The 15352-nt window shown below is 52.1% G+C and overlaps 3 protein-coding genes across 3 annotated transcripts; 2 read left to right on the top strand and 1 right to left on the bottom strand.

Annotated features, from left to right (window-relative positions):
- Positions 1-406: 406 nt before the first annotated feature.
- Positions 407-1567, top strand: CCM_08831 (Protein kinase-like domain; the record flags this gene model as incomplete). The annotated part of the gene is made up of 1 exon (XM_006673967.1): positions 407-1567. One exon carries the CDS (start codon positions 407-409, stop codon positions 1565-1567), a length of 1161 nt encoding a protein of 386 aa, XP_006674030.1.
- A 206-nt stretch (positions 1568-1773) lies between these two features.
- Positions 1774-2610, top strand: CCM_08830 (stress response RCI peptide; the record flags this gene model as incomplete). Its single annotated transcript, XM_006673966.1, has 3 exons — positions 1774-1803; positions 1855-2098; positions 2225-2610. The coding sequence occupies 3 exons, from the start codon at positions 1774-1776 to the stop codon at positions 2608-2610; spliced, it is 660 nt and encodes a 219-aa protein (XP_006674029.1).
- A 4814-nt stretch (positions 2611-7424) lies between these two features.
- CCM_08829 (ATP-dependent RNA helicase DHX8) lies at positions 7425-10997 on the bottom strand (the record flags this gene model as incomplete). Its single annotated transcript, XM_006673965.1, has 1 exon — positions 7425-10997. One exon carries the CDS (start codon positions 10995-10997, stop codon positions 7425-7427), a length of 3573 nt encoding a protein of 1190 aa, XP_006674028.1.
- Positions 10998-15352: the final 4355 nt, after the last annotated feature.

Here is a 15352-nt window from a genome sequence, read left to right as displayed (position 1 = left end):
CATATATTCTATTAAGACGACTGGTTGAACCTGGTAAACCACATCGGTAGCGAGCCTATCAGCTCTAGGTAGCTGCCTGGAGCTGAACCCCTCGTGCTGAGGGGGGCGTTTGCCCCTGTGTACCCAAGATAGTAACCACTGGGGGCTTCCTCAACTGGCAAACGGTGAATATGTACGCTTTCGATTGCAGAGTCTACTCATCTGGTCATTGCTCTTCGTCTGGTGAACAGAATAAAAGAAGTCCCTCCACCCCTTTGTTTCCTATTAATTTGGCCCGGCAACCGTCTCATATATCAAATCGACCAGTCCGCGAATACCCTTCCCAACTCCCCCCCAAACCATATTGCTCATAGTGCTCTCAACCGGAGCAACAGTGAAAGCTATGACCAATTTCCTCGATGAAACGATGCCAGACGAGCTGTTTTTCGTCAATGCGCCGAATGCTCAAACTCGTCGCCAAGCAACAGCCGACTACCTAGCCAAGGCAAAGTTCCATGAACCACGTCCAAACACGGATGGAGTTGTTGAGGTGCTACGTCACATAGGACACCCATTTTCAGACGGCAGCATTATAAATCGAGAGACCTCCGTCCAACAAGACCACTTAATTCGAAAATCTATACGATTTGGTCAATCTGATCTCCTCGCAGAAAGGGGAAATCTTGAGCTTATCGCCAAAGAAACAAACGTGCCGGTACCCCGTGTCTACGACTTCTATACAACGAACGAATTTGAGCATCTTATCATGGAAAAGATGCCTGGAGTAACGCTTGAATATGCCTGGCCTGACCTGTCCTCTCAGGAGAGAGAAGACTTGGCAGACCAGGTCGTTCAACTTGTCAGCCAATTTCGCCGTTTACAATCTCCCTCTATCAACGCCGCCCTTCTAAACAGAAAGGCTCTTCGACCAGGCCTACAGAACAGCTTTGACTTCACTATAGAGCGAATGAAGAAATACACCTGGTGTGATGCTGCTGTACATTATGTTCAGCTTAGGTGTGCGGCATTACACGACATGCCTAATGTATTCACCCATGCTGACTTGGACTGGAGTAATATAATGGTGTTGGATAAGAAAGTTTGTGGTATCATTGATATGGAGTGCAGCGGTTTCTTCCCTCCCTACTGGGAATGGTTTTCTGTTAAGAGGATGGCAGAAGGTCAACCAGATGGGTCTTGGTTCCGCCTTCTGGAGGCGCGCTTGGCCGACGACCAGTACGCTGCCATGTGGGAAGTAGAAAGGCTTATTCAAGCACTGGACCATCATTCAGAGTGGGCCTTGACACCTGATGAGCGGTTCGCAAATCGTTCGAATGGTTGGGCCGAAGTCAGCTGTATTCTTGGTGTGGATGTTGGCCCTGCCCCTCAAACCTCCTATGATCCATGGTCCAAGAACCCTTGGTGGCTTAATTATCGCCCCAAGAGAGAAGATAACGCAGGATCGAGCACTTCGAAGCCGGACAACACCGCTGAGAGTAGAGGCGGGTTCTCGAACCCGAACGCAACTCTACACGAGCCGGCCGAGGTCGAATTGGCTGGGAAGGGAGCCCTGCCAGTCTCTACATAGTTGGTATCCAAGTACACCATGTATGACTAGCCTTTTCCGATCGTATTAGCAGCCGCATCACTGGCACGCGAATTATTATTTGAGTCAAGGGGGTACCCCTCGATTAGCGTAATATTCTATTAGCAGCGAGGTATACATGGCGCGAATCAGCCACTCTATAGATTGACCCTTATTAATAAACGTTCGTCTATAATTTCTAAAGTATCATGGGCTGGGCTTTGCCCGGGCTTCTCCACGTACGTATGTACGCGTGTTCGTGTGCGAACTACCCACCTTATTAGTCTTAGTTGGCCGCCCGCGTGACGATTGCGCCAGCCGCCGTTGGAGGCCGACCAGAACAAAAGCCCAGGCTGCCATTCACACTACTTCAAAACCTTGCATCAACAAACCATTTCGTCCTGATCCGCAACTTTCTTCTCTTTTGCACTCTCATCTTGCCCTCTTTCCCCTGGCACTCCCCGCATACTTCGCAAATGTGCTCCGCAGACATTTTCCTCGGCGTCCTCGCCATTCTCTTCCCTCCTCTGCCTGGTACGTCATCCCCCCCCGCCACCCAGTGACGGCGCTCCAAAAAACCGCAAACCTCAGCTCTTTCCCTTCTGCCGTTTGGAAAAAAAAAAAAAAGAGACAAAACAGTCGCTAATGAAACCCCCCAAGTCTGGGTCAAGTGCGGCATCTGTAGCGCCGACTCGCTCATCAACATTCTTCTGTGCCTCCTCGGCTACGTCCCCGGCCTGCTGCACGCCTGGTACATCATCGCCAAGTTCCCCGAGCCGCCCTACGAGTACGAGACACTGAACCACGGCGGCGAGGGCGGCTGCGGCCGCGTCACATACGTCTACGTCCCGTCGCCGCACGGCCAGCACCAACCCCGGCCGCAGCAGCAGGGCGGCATGAACTATGGCGGAACCAGCGGCGGCGCCCAGCAGCAGCAGGGCGTGACGGCGGCGAATGATAATGGCGCGGGACGCTCCGACGGACAGGTCCCGCCGTCGTATGCGGCCGCCGTCGCTGGTGACCACAAGGTGCAGTCGCATGATTAGGGTGTCTTTGATGGATGGGCGAGACAGTGATGCGGGCCCTTGCCGGTTCGTGACTCGAGTCTCGTCGTCTGCGGCTGCACTGTGTCCTGGTCAAAACAGTGATGGGCATTTTGCTGCCGCCATCAGCTACAGTTGGAAATCCTCTGGTTAATCGTTGTTTGGTGGGCTTTGCATGATTGTGTGTCTGCTGTCTATTTCTTGACTTTTTGTTTTGTTTGCATGGTTCGTGGCTGTGCTTGGTTTACCTCCGAACGGACCGCATGGCGCACCTGTTTTACTGTTGACCTCCTGTATTAGATAATTTCGTTGAAGCTGATAGCGAAAGCAATAAATTCAGGTATTTCATATCAAAACGCTCAGCAATCGCACTTGCGTCTTTATTCCATCGTCTCCTCCGTTTTCTCATCCAGCGCTTCCACCTGTCCCATCTCTTCGTCCTCAATCTTCCCTGCTTGCGCTCCGTCGTGAATCGACGGCGGCGGCCGGTCATTAACCCGCGGCGGCTTGTAGTCCTTGATCAAGTGTTGGGGCAAGAATGTATAAAACGACGGCTGCACCGTCTCCAGCGCCTTGACGAAGCGGAACCCCGAGCTGAGCTCGCCGACGTGCGCAGTCATCTTCATGCCCACCGTCATGGCCGCGAGCAGCTCCCGCTCCCACAGGAATACGATGTCCTCGTCGTCTGGCAGCTGCTCCTGCGGCACCTGGCGCACCCAGCCGTCTTCAATGACGGTCGGCCGGAAGACGGCGCGGCCGAGCGGCTGAAGGTGCAGCGGCGTATGCGAGTCCGCGCCGAGCGCCAGCCGGCCAAAGTAGCCCGTGACGTCGTCGTCGGGCATCTCGACGCGCTGCAGCGCCAGCTCACAGGTAAACTGGCGCACCAGGTGCAGGCCGCTCCGACCAGCCGCCGTCTTGGGCACCTGCTGGCCCGCGGCGACCATGGACGCGTAAAACACGACCTCTGGCGACAGCGCCGTCTCGGCCAGCTTCTGGTTCTCCAGCGACCAGTCCGCCGGCTCGTGCACGCCAAACGTGTGCGCGGCCGCCAGGTTGAACCGCCCCGGCAACAGGCCCTTGAAGCGCCACAGCCGCGGCCACTCGTCCCGGGCGCGGGCGCACACGGCCAGCGCCTCATTCACACCCCCGGCGTGCTCGGGACACACGTCGTGCTGCAGCACGTAGCGCAGAAAGTTCTCCACGAACCCAATGGCGCGCTCTGTAAGGGTCCAGTCGACGCCCGTCAGCGGCGGCATGGACACGGAGAGGAAGCCGGCCGCGACGCCGGCAAAGTCGACAGTCCAGTGGCGGGCATTGCCGTTGTAGAAGCGCGAGGCGGCGGCGTCCTCGTCGTCGGCCTCGGCGGCGGTCGCGTCGGAGTCGGGGCGCGGGATGAGCGAGCCGTCCTCGAGGTCGTTTTCATTAAAGCTCGATGTCGTCATGTCGATTCCCCCGATGAACATGTACTCGTGAAAGTAGGTGCTCAGCTCCGTATCGAGGTGCCGCCGAGTGCGGTAGCGATGGATGCATGTTTGAATGCGCCTGCAGGCGATGAGTTAGCGACGCGTCCAGGACGGCATGGGTGCTGGGTATGGAATGCTCACTGCTCAAATGGCACCGAGCTGAGAGACCGATGTTAGCATGGGGGCGCATGGTCTGGTGAGCGCGGGTGCTTACCTGGCGTAGAGCTCTTGCTGCTCACGGAGAGCCTCTGCTGGCGTGGTGGGCGCATCGGCATAGTATTCTACATGTGGTTAGAGTCGAGGATGCGACATTATTTCAAGCGACCAGCAGCGCACCTTCGAAGCCAGTGGCGGCTCTCTTCTTCCTCCCTCCTCGTTTCTTCTTCTTCTTCTTGTCGGGAAAGTTGTCGACATGGTCCAGCACGATGCCGCCGTCTTCATTGTCTGAATACATGCGGATAATTCGTTCCTCGAGAAATCTTTAGGGATTAGCAGAGACAGAATGCGGCGCGTGGTGCGTGTGTCGGTGTTTTGTTCTGTAGACAAACGGCAGGGTGCATAGACAAGAATTTGCACAGGCAAACGCAGTGCTTTTGCACGACGACGGATCAGAGGTGGCTGGCGTTGCACAGCCTTTGCCATCAACTACATTTGTCTGATTCATTTCAAAGTGAATAATTCATCTACAAATTCGCCCAAAGGTTTATGGAACTTGTTTCCTGCTTGCGCCTCGAGGGAGCCGTCCCCGGGCAATTCCACACATTGGGCAAATTCGGTCGCGGCCACAAGAGCTGAGCGCCTTGACTGTCAAGCGCGCGACAAAACATGTTTGCATTCCTGGCTTACAATGGCTGGCTTTCGGCTTTTGACTGCCAGGCACCAGCGAGACAAAATACCCTAGAGATACTACACTCGAATGTCCTTCTCCCCTACCATTCTTAGTACTTCCGTTCCTTTCGACGCTGCCTCCGGGGTATCGAAAACACGTCTCAGGAGCAATTTGCATAAAACATCCTGAAAGTAGTCTGATTTATTACTTCTGGCTCCGACTCTAGTTCCTTGAGTCCCAAGGTGCTGAACCTCTTCTTCTATTACTCCCGGTTTTGTCCCTGCGGATACCTTCTTGCTGCTTCGGGTCTCCCTTCAACACAAGCCCCCCACATCGTTCAAAATATCTTACGAGGGTCGTCTTTGCATTGTCTCTTTCTCTTCAGATCGTACTCACGTCCATCCTCGCTTGCAGCGTCCGTCTCCACGTCCACGTACCACAGCCCCAAACCGCCAGCAAAGCACAGGGAGGCTGGTGGCCCATCGACGAGCGAGCATAATATACATATTCTCTGCAAATTCTAGGTCGCCATGCGTGATTGAGAATACTTGGCTGTCAAGGATAGTTCGACCTGTAGCCGCGTTCATCTCGCAGAACCCAGCACGTTCGGCTTTGTACTCGTCAGGCGGCTCAAGCATGAAGTCTAGAGCCAATTTGTCAATTCTATCGCAGTCGTTGTTGACTCGTCAGGCGGCTCAAGCATGAAGTCTAGAGCCAATTTGTCAATTCTATCGCAGTCGTTGGGTTCATGGTAGTTTAAACATCCAATGTACGGAAAAGTACAGCGTATGCTTGCCTTCGGGGCAACTGGTCAGGGAGACCGGGCGCAGGGCAAGGTAGCCGTCGTTGAATAGGCTGCTGAGATAGGCGTTGAGGGGTATTATATTCCATCCGGCGTTTGAGGCGCAGACGTCCGAGGTGAGCAGCTGGCGCGCGCGTTCGGCAAAAGTAGGACCAAACAGCACTGTAGGAATCAAAAAGAGTTGGTCAAGCAGACGCGTTGCGCCAGGGCTTGAGTTGACATCAAAGGGCATAATATACGTTTTATGCACAGCATGGCGCTTGCCGGAGATGACACATATAGCTTTAAATGGGGAGGAGAATGCGAAAGAGGAAACAATAAGCGATAAAAATCGAAGATAACATAGTTACTTACATGAAAAAATTGGCAACGTTTTTAAATTGGGTTCCATGATGCCAAGGTTCATCCTGGTAATGACGATATGGAACAGAAGGATGCCCTGAGCCTATTGTTTTTGCCGGGCTATGATTAGTACAGCTCAATGGAAGATACGCATGACTTACATATCAGAACAAACTCCTTGACACGGTCGCAGACCGCCTCTACCATCTGGGGGTCTTGCGACAGTTGCATTAGAGAGTCATGGCTCATGGTGTACAGAAACCCGTGCATCCAATTCGTCATATTATTATACCCCATGCCCAGACGGCACCAGGAGCTCCTTGGCGAGCCAACAGGCACGATGATGCCACTATATATGTATTCAATCTTCCTCACCCGCGGCAACTTGGCCATGAATGAAGCCCTGGTTACCTTTGTTGACGGCGGGGGAATATAGACATCCGGGACCGAGTCTGTCACGGAGAGGAAAGGAATAAATATGCGACCGGAGATATATTCATCGCAGCGTCAACATCATCAACAGTATCAACATCGTCAACAACAGCGTTAATATCGTACAGGAACGAGAAGTCGGATTTTCCCGACATGTTTGAAGTAGTTGGGAAGTCGGGTGGGTAGTCGGGTAGTCGGTGCAATTTCAAAGTGTAGGGTTCGATGATAATGGTGCTGAAGAATTGTTAAAAATCTGCTTGAGTAAGGGTGAATGACAGATCAAATAGCATGGTGTTGCCGCGTTTGCGACAAAGGAGCGACGGCGCGAGAAATCTAAGTTGATGGTCTTAGGGTGTAAAGTATACAAAGCTAGTTTGAAGAGTTTAGAGACTTTGAAGAAGCGGGTGAGAAGCAGATTAGAAGACGTAGCTGAATTGATTGATCATGCCCTCGCCGCCCCTCCTCTCTCCGCCTATACCTGCCTACCTGCATAGCCTTTTAACTAGATGGTTGGTTTTATAGCTCGTCTTGTTATTATTAAGGAGGTTAAGGAGGTTAAAGAGGCTGATGAGGAAGAGAAGAAGAGGAAAAAGGGGAAAAAGAGGAAGAAGATGTATGTTTCCTAGGACTGTAAAAGTATATTAGAATTGGTAAACTATTGTAGGATTGAGATGACATAAATTTCTAATATATATTAGATTTCTTTCAGGATATGTCAGAACGCTCATAACATGTGAAGGCCATGTTGGAAAACACTCCCCTGCGTAAATAAATGCCTTTCATAGCCTTGTTGTAGCCTGGGTGCGGTGCGCATTTGGCAAGAGAGGTCATAATGCTGTAAAATCCTCTCAATTCCGGCCGCCTAGCTGGGCTTCGTAGTACACGACGGCTTCGTAGTGATGATGTATTGATACTTCTGGTACGCGCAGCGACGGAACCCTCCGCCGCATCAACCCCAAGTACCACCACCACCACCCCGTCCTCCCCTCTTCTGCGCACTCAGTCGCCAGTCGTCCTCGGCCGCGTACTTGTTGTACAGTGGTAGGATCCTCTCCTGCGCCTTTCGCTTGCTCAGCTTGTCCGTGGGCGCGACCCGAAAGAAGGTCGGCGCCGCCTCGACTAGCCACTTGGGTTCAATCGCCGTCGTCCAGTGCATGTACTCCTTGGTCGTCAGCACCAGCTCGTGGTAGATGACCCACTCGGCCTGCTTGCCAAACAGCGCCGACGACGGGTGCAGGTACACGGGCGTGCCCTCCGTCAAGGTCTTGTAGCCCTCTTGCGGGTCCTTGCGCGCCGCGCTCCGGAAGAAGCCTGTGCACAGCGCCCGCCGCACCTTTTGCGTATCCCGCCCGCACGAGACGACGGCGTGCCGGTGCCGCTCCATGATGCGCAGGATCTGGTCCCGCACGTCCTTGGCGCGCCGCATCGAGCGTGCCTGGATAAAGTTCTCAAAGCACCACGGGCTCGAGTAGCCACTGTGCTTCCACGAGTTGTACACGTTGAGCAGCGTCAGGTGATCGCCGTGCGGGTCGTGGAACTTGGCCTTTTTCTGGTCCGCCTGCGTCTGCTTCTCCTTGGGCCGGTAGAAGATGGTCGATTGGTTGAGCATGGCAACGATGCTCAGCATCTCGTCGGCGCACTGATAGTCGACCGCCGTGATGAGCACCTTGGCTAGTGAAGGCTCCATAGGAAAGTCGGACATTTTGCGACCCAGACGTGTGAGCAGGCCCTCGTCATCAAGAGCGCTGAGGGCATATAATTCTTCCAGGGCTGTCAGCATTGTATTGACGGGCGGCGGATCCATAAAGTCAAAGTGCAACAAGTCATTGATACCCATGGCCTTGAGCATGAGAATGACGAGTGCCAAGTTGGCTCGTTGAATTTCAGGAATCGTAGTCGGCAACATTTCTGATTGGTAGGCGGCTTCCGTGTAGAGGCGAAAGCACTTTCCGGGTCCGGTACGTCCAGCGCGTCCGGCTCTCTGGTTTGCCTGGGCTTGCGAAACGGGAGTAACAATCAGCGAGTCCATCCCCAATTTCGGATCGTAGGCGCTCTGCTTCACGAAGCCGGGGTCAATGACGTAGTAGATTTCATCAATCGTGATAGAGGTCTCGGCAATGTTGGTGGCAATGATAACCTTCCTCGCCCCCGGAGGGGCAGGGTCGAAAATGCGGCTCTGCATCTCGGTCGGCAGCTGGGCGTAGGCAGGAAGAATGAGGAGCTCCGGCACTCCTGGCCCCAAGGCCTTCATTCGCTCAAAAAGCACCTCGCACGCGGTATCGATTTCCTCCTGACCTGTGAGGAAGACGAGGATGTCACCCTTTGGCTCCGTCAGATGAATCTGCATAACAGTAACCAGCGCCGTATCGAGATAATCGGATTCGGGCTCTCGAGAGTATAGAATCTCAACAGGGAAAGTCCTGCCGGGAATTGTAAAAATGGGGCATTCGTTAAAGTACATGGAAAACTTGTCCGCATCGAGGGTGGCAGAGGTGACGATGACTTTGAGATCGGGACGGCGCTTGAGAGCCTTCTTTAGCAGCGCAAAGAGCACATCGGTTGAGATGGTACGCTCGTGCGCTTCGTCCAGCATAATGACCGAGTAACGCTTCATATCAGGATCACCGAGAATTTCTCGGAGAAGCATACCGTCGGTCATGTACTTAATTTTGGTCAGGGGGCTCGTCGTGTCGTCGAAACGCACACTGTAACCAACTTCCTCTCCCAGCTTACAGCCGACTTCCTCAGCAACACGCTTTGCCACGGACATGGCCGCCACTTGTCGCGGTTGTGTGCAGCCAATCATGCCGTCATTAGCGAAGCCACCCTCGGCAAGATACTGAGTTAGCTGCGTCGTTTTACCGGACCCAGTTTCGCCAACAACGATCATAATCTGATTCTCGTGGACAGCCTTGATAAGCTGTGATCGGAATGCATACACAGGCAAGGTTTCACGCTGGTCCTTGATGCTCATATTTGTTCGTTTGCCCAGAGTCTGGTTGCGTGGAATGACTGCCTTCTTCCATTCTGGGACATCGCCTGCACCTGCGTTCATTTTGGCGTTGCGCAAGTCGCTAGCGAACTGCCTCTTTTCGGGGTCTGCCATTGGATCTTCCCACTGTGACGATAGGTTCTCCTTGGGCCTTTCCTTGGCAGCATCCGCCTCTTGCTGTTTCAGTTCCTTTCTTTCCTTGGCTAAAGCTGTACCGGACATGGCAGCCCTGTTCATAGAGCCATCAGGGGCCTTGACAACACGAATAGGGGACAGCTCCAGTGATTGCTTTGTTTGGCCCGCAAGAAACGGGGGCTCTTCTTCGCGCACTTCGATGTCAACATCCTCTTCAAGCTCCAACTCTCCGTCGCCGCGTAGAGTCGCATTGTAATCCTCTTCCAAATCAGGGTAATCAGACGCTTTCGCCACACCAGACGCAATCAGTTGTCGGATCTCCCAACGTTCAGGCGATGTCATTCTCTTCTTGTGTTTTCTCGGAGCACCAATATCGTCTCGCGGCATACCGGATGAAACATCATTAAAGCCTCGACTGCCCCCACCCAGTGCTTCCATGTTGGCGCCTGTCGAGAGTTTCACTTCCGGCTCATTATCCATTCCTGTGGCTTGGTCAACGGCAGCCATGGAGAGGCTAATCCGTTTACCCTCGACGCTGATAACCTTGACCCAGACTTTTCTGTCCTTTTCAAGAAGGTCTGAGGGATGGTTAACGCGTTGATGGGCCGCAATCTTAGAAATGTGCACGAGGCCATCCTGTCGCCCACGAACGTTGTGTAGATTGACAAATGCGCCAAAATCTTTCATGCCTGTGACATGGCCCTCGTATATTTTATTGAGATGAGGCTCATCGTCCATTTCGACCGCAGGCGCTCGTCCGAATTTGTCATTGTACTCATCACGGTCGTCTCGTCGTCTGTGGCGGCTCTTTCGCGAGTCTCTGTATCCGTTGCGCCAATCTTCGTCGCCTCGGTCTTGTGATCGGGAACGCGAACGAAATCTGTCGCGCTTGCGTCCCTCCCTTGATCGTGATCTATCTCGTCTTCGTCGTCGCGAGTCGTCGTGGGGACTCCGGCTTCGTTTGCGTGTACCCTTCTCTTTGCGAGCCTTTCCTTCGAGGCCTTCGAGAAGCGCCAAAGTATCATCAATGGCGTCACCATTGTCTTTGTGGGTTGGTTTACCATCTGCGAGAGCAAGTCCGCTAAAGACTTTCTCCTTTTCCTCTAGTGACCGGCTGTGGTGCTCCTCTTTGGGCTCAGTTGCACTTTCGCCTCTGCCTTTGAAGCGGGGATGCATGGTCAGCACCAAGCGATCGAGGCTATCCACCAGACTCGGCGGAAATTCGGCACCAAGGCCGTCCAGCTTTGTGCGAAACTCGTCGAAATTCTTGCTCTCGATGCGCTGGGCGATGAGGAACTCGGCCAGGGTCTTGTCGCTGACGCCGACATGGTTCTGAAGTTCTGAGGTGACCTTGGACACGAGCGAGAGCAGCTCCAGGTTCAGAAAATCATCCATGGTGACGGCTGTTGCCTGCGCGTAGCAGGGACTCGGGGAAATGGTGTCGGCGTGGCTGTCGCAGAAATGTGAAGAATGAAAAAAAGTTCAAACCCTTTGGGTCTTTCTTGCGCGCGACTCTGGAGATCGCGGCCAATTTTTGGTGGGTCGGACAGGCACCGATGGCGGGGCTGAACAGAGACATTTCCAACCAAAAAATAAAACACAGTGCTCTCAACTCAAGGTTGAAAGTGCAGTAACTATTCCTGTCCATCTCATGATTGAGTTAGGACGACCTCCTCCATTTCTTCAGCGCAATATTGGTTGTACGATGTGCGATGTTTGTTTCTCGGGGTAGTCTTGACTGACCAGGACCGCTACGATAAGTTTCCAACGACATTTGCCAAATCTCAAGAGACCGTCGTGTCGTCCGCTCCTCATGAACGAAGCAACTGAATGTGTCTTGCGAGGTCAACACCTTCTTTCCGGACACGGAGACTTGCTACCAGAATTCGCAGTATTGTTCCTGAAATGGATCTGCAGACGAATTGATGACCATTATAGAGTGTCAAGGCCGTCGCTTCTGGCACACCACTGTCTCATGTCGTCTATTTTTGCTACGCCCCCTATATCTTATAAAATAGGACAGTAGCGCTTACAGAAATCATTTTGGATGCATTACCTAAATTAAATGGTGATACATGAGCTAGGGGCCTCGGGCCATCTCGTCCGGCAGTACCACACCGCGGCTCCTGGCGTCTAATGTGTGTTGCACTTGGTGTCACCGATTTTTATTCGGGATTCAAACGCCAAATTTCCGATTGTGGCTTCCTCGCTACCTAAGAGTTGGCATAATGTCTGGCGATGGCATAATGTCTGGCGGGATGTTGCCGTGAGCCGATTGCAGCCCTGATCAGTTGTCCGCCGTGGCATGTTCCCATTTATTTCTGTATATATATTTATAGCCGATGAACTATTAGAAGCTAGCCAAAACATCTTACTACATTTTGTAGCCTTTATAGAGCGATCTAAACCTCCAAATCTGTACCATGCCATCAATATTGCTCCGTCACTTCCAGCTCACGTATTCGTCCTTGGAACAGTTCTTGAAGTCCAGATACATGCGACTAGGAAATTCCGCATACCACGTCCTCACTGCTATCTTAATTTGAAGGACAGAATTCTTCCGCTATCCAAGATCTTTGACACTTCGTACTGGTCTGTCCCCTTGCCACTCAATGTCTTGTAAGTCATACTATAAGCAAAGGCTCGAGAATGATGCTTGACGGAAATTTAGAGCAGCTTCACTCGCAGTCGATTCTTGAGTGTCACTGAGGCTCGACGAGGCGAACCCTTTGCTGTATTAGAGAGCCCACGAACGTGGCTCCCACGTACTTGGGCTAACTGCCAATAAAGGTTCACGACACTGGAAATTCCTCATCGAATACGACATGGCAAGGATATATTTGCAATTATACAATCAAATTCAAAGACAGAGTTCATACGCAATCTAACATTATTGGCCGACTAGTAGACGTCAACAGCATCGCCATTATTTCCCAAACAATCCTTCACTCTGCCATTCTGGGTGCATAGATACCACGACAGTCGCGTTCTGTTTGAAGATCAAGGACCTCTCGAGCTCAGTACCGTTGGATCTCTTCTGATCCCTCTATTCCTGCGCGGGAAGATGACTCTCCTCCTCGCGCTTGCTCGACACAGCTAAGTCCTGGCTAGAGCCGCCAACTGGAAGATAAATTTCGCGTTTAGACCCTTCCATTCTGCAGTGCTCCTTTCCAGATCTCTCTTAAATGGCTTCAAGTTCAAGCTATATGCTAGCCGATCCCGTAGACGATATTTACCGTTGCGCTTTGTCGGCAGTCTGGCTCTTGCGACTTCGCAACCCCTCAAGAACTCGCTGAGCCTTGTCTCAAGGTTGTCTATCTCGCTTGGAGATAGCCCGTATGAGCAAAGCCGTGTCTGGTATGCTTTTGCCGTGAAAACCAAGTCTTTCCAATGTTTTATATTGTCGTCCAAGTCCTCGGTGGCTTGGCTGAACCGCTCGTACAGGGTAGTCAGGCGTTTTGCAATCCTGTATCATATCAGCTGATGGCGCAAACAAGCAGTTCAGGTAGTTAACTATACAAGATTGCTGGGTTGATAAAAAATGCGAGCTCTGCCATCGTTGTATCTGGGACGGCTGTAGTAGGATAGATAGGGAAGGATGTTGCTGGAAAGGATGACCAGAGTACAAGTAGATGCAGTGACCTTAGTCGTTGTAAAGAATGCTGAAATGGCTCAGAATGGCTTGATGTGAGTATATGAGAAAGGTTCATTAGAGAACGCGAAGATGCTGCTGCTTTATAGCTGTCGTAGTCACGAGGTCGGTCCCCAGGCATTCCAGCGACCGCCCGGATTGCGTGTCCAGGGACATGCTTGTACCTCTCGAAGACGCCCTATAAATGAAACTGCCCAGGGAACGCAGAAAAGAACAATGAAATGTTAATACCGTGAGCTATCAGAACGATGTGTGACGTGAGGTAAAGACGGACAGGGTGTTGGCGAGGCAGCAGTCCGGCTGGGCAAGCAGAGCCACGTCTGATGATCTGCAAAATACAAACTCTTTTAATCGAAGAATACAAAGCAGAACCAATAGACACGTCAGTATTATGGGCTGTGTTGGAAATGCGTAGCACAGAGTGAAGGTAGGCGAGAAGTTGTCAGCACTGCCGCCTGCAGAAGAGCATGGAGCGGCATCCAAATACGGAGGGAGGGTCCAAGAAAGACCACAAAACTACTGCTGTACCAAAGGGTACAACAAAGAAAAGCTAGGCAACGAGTAGGGTGAGGGCGGAGCGTTTCTGCTTGAGTGTGTGACGGAATGCTTCTGTGATGAAGTGATGAAGGTGAAGGAGGGGTCCTGTCTATACGCCTCGTTCTGCCCGTTTGCGACCCCCAACGGCTTTTGTCCAACGTCTGTGCAACATGGGGCGTGTCGGTCTTGCAATCACCTCGAGACGTCACTTGTGGGCTTGATCTTACAGTCCATACAGCGGTGAATTCTTTTATCTGACAGAATACCTGCATTTATCTTTTTGACTTAGAAAACATGTCGGTCACGATGTTCGCAAAGAAACATACATCTACTCGGGGCCGACCATTATAACGCGGAGTTTTAGTGCAATGATCGACGCCAGGGCGTGTAAGTCAACGCATGCAAAACCGATTCAACGAGATATAGTGGCAAATCATCATCAGCATATAATATAACATATTATTTAAGTTGATTTTTTTTAATAAATATTAGTCCAGCTCGGCCAACATCACATTTGCTCTGCCCCCTTGCCTCCACCAGCGCACGTGGGTGTTGACTCTGTTCCGGCTCCGGTCAGCTGCAAGCCCAAATGCAATATGACAATGTTGTACTACTGCTTAAGGCTTGGCAACACGATCTGTAGAAGTTCTTTGTCGTATTTTCGGGCGACTGTACCAGCTTGGCTTGTCTGGCCGCCCCAGATGCGGCCGGCAAGGGGGGCTGCTGCACACCACGTTCCAGGCCCGACTCGTAACGGGAGCCTACTATCCGTACATACGTAGTCCTCCGCAGCCTCTGTAGTCAATGTAAATGAGCCCTGATTGAAGAGGCGCTCAGCTAAGCTTTCGGGGCACCATCCGGTGGGAAGCTGGTTACAGTGCACTGCTGCTGCATGCATCGCTATCGAGTAAGCAAGTAATCGCCGAATCTACAGGGAGGAAGCGCACAAGCGACTACAGATTCTACAGTCTTTGGATATGTTATGACAATTTATTCTTTCATCACTACAAAAGTTCCGATGGATCAAATGTGCAGAGGCACACCTACTGAGTATGTGGCTCGGAGAGGTGGCTGCGCTGACATGCCCTCGGGTAACCTTCCTCACCTTGATGATAGGATGACCTGGCAATGATTGACTGCCGATAATAATGGAGCTCAACGGTGAAAGACTGACTGCTGCCTGGAGTCAACAAGCAGGGAGTGAGACTTCATGATATCACCCTTGCCGCGGAAGGCCTTGTGGTGCCTGGGTGGATTACTGATGTCTGGTACCAGGCTTGACCTTTGTAACACCCCGCAAGAGTACCGCCCTCCTATACTTATCTTCACCCGGAGTCCAGACCAGACGAACAGTACCTATGCATGCATGACAGGGGTGGTAGTGGATGTGCGAGCTGCAGACAGCAGCCAAGGTGACAAGTACACGTCTACTCGTAGCACAGAAAAGACTGGGACAATGGGGATATTCAAAGGCAGTACGGGAAATTAAATTAATGTGTGAGCTATTTACCGAGGGTGGCGAATCTACCAGTATGTGTGATTCACGCCATGACATACCACT

This window comes from Cordyceps militaris (assembly GCF_000225605.1).
Source record: "Cordyceps militaris CM01 unplaced genomic scaffold CCM_S00007, whole genome shotgun sequence".
NCBI classification, from domain to species: Eukaryota; Fungi; Ascomycota; class Sordariomycetes; order Hypocreales; family Cordycipitaceae; genus Cordyceps; species Cordyceps militaris.
The sequence above is the reverse complement of the archived record's forward strand: the minus strand, read 5'-3'. Positions and strand labels throughout refer to the sequence as shown.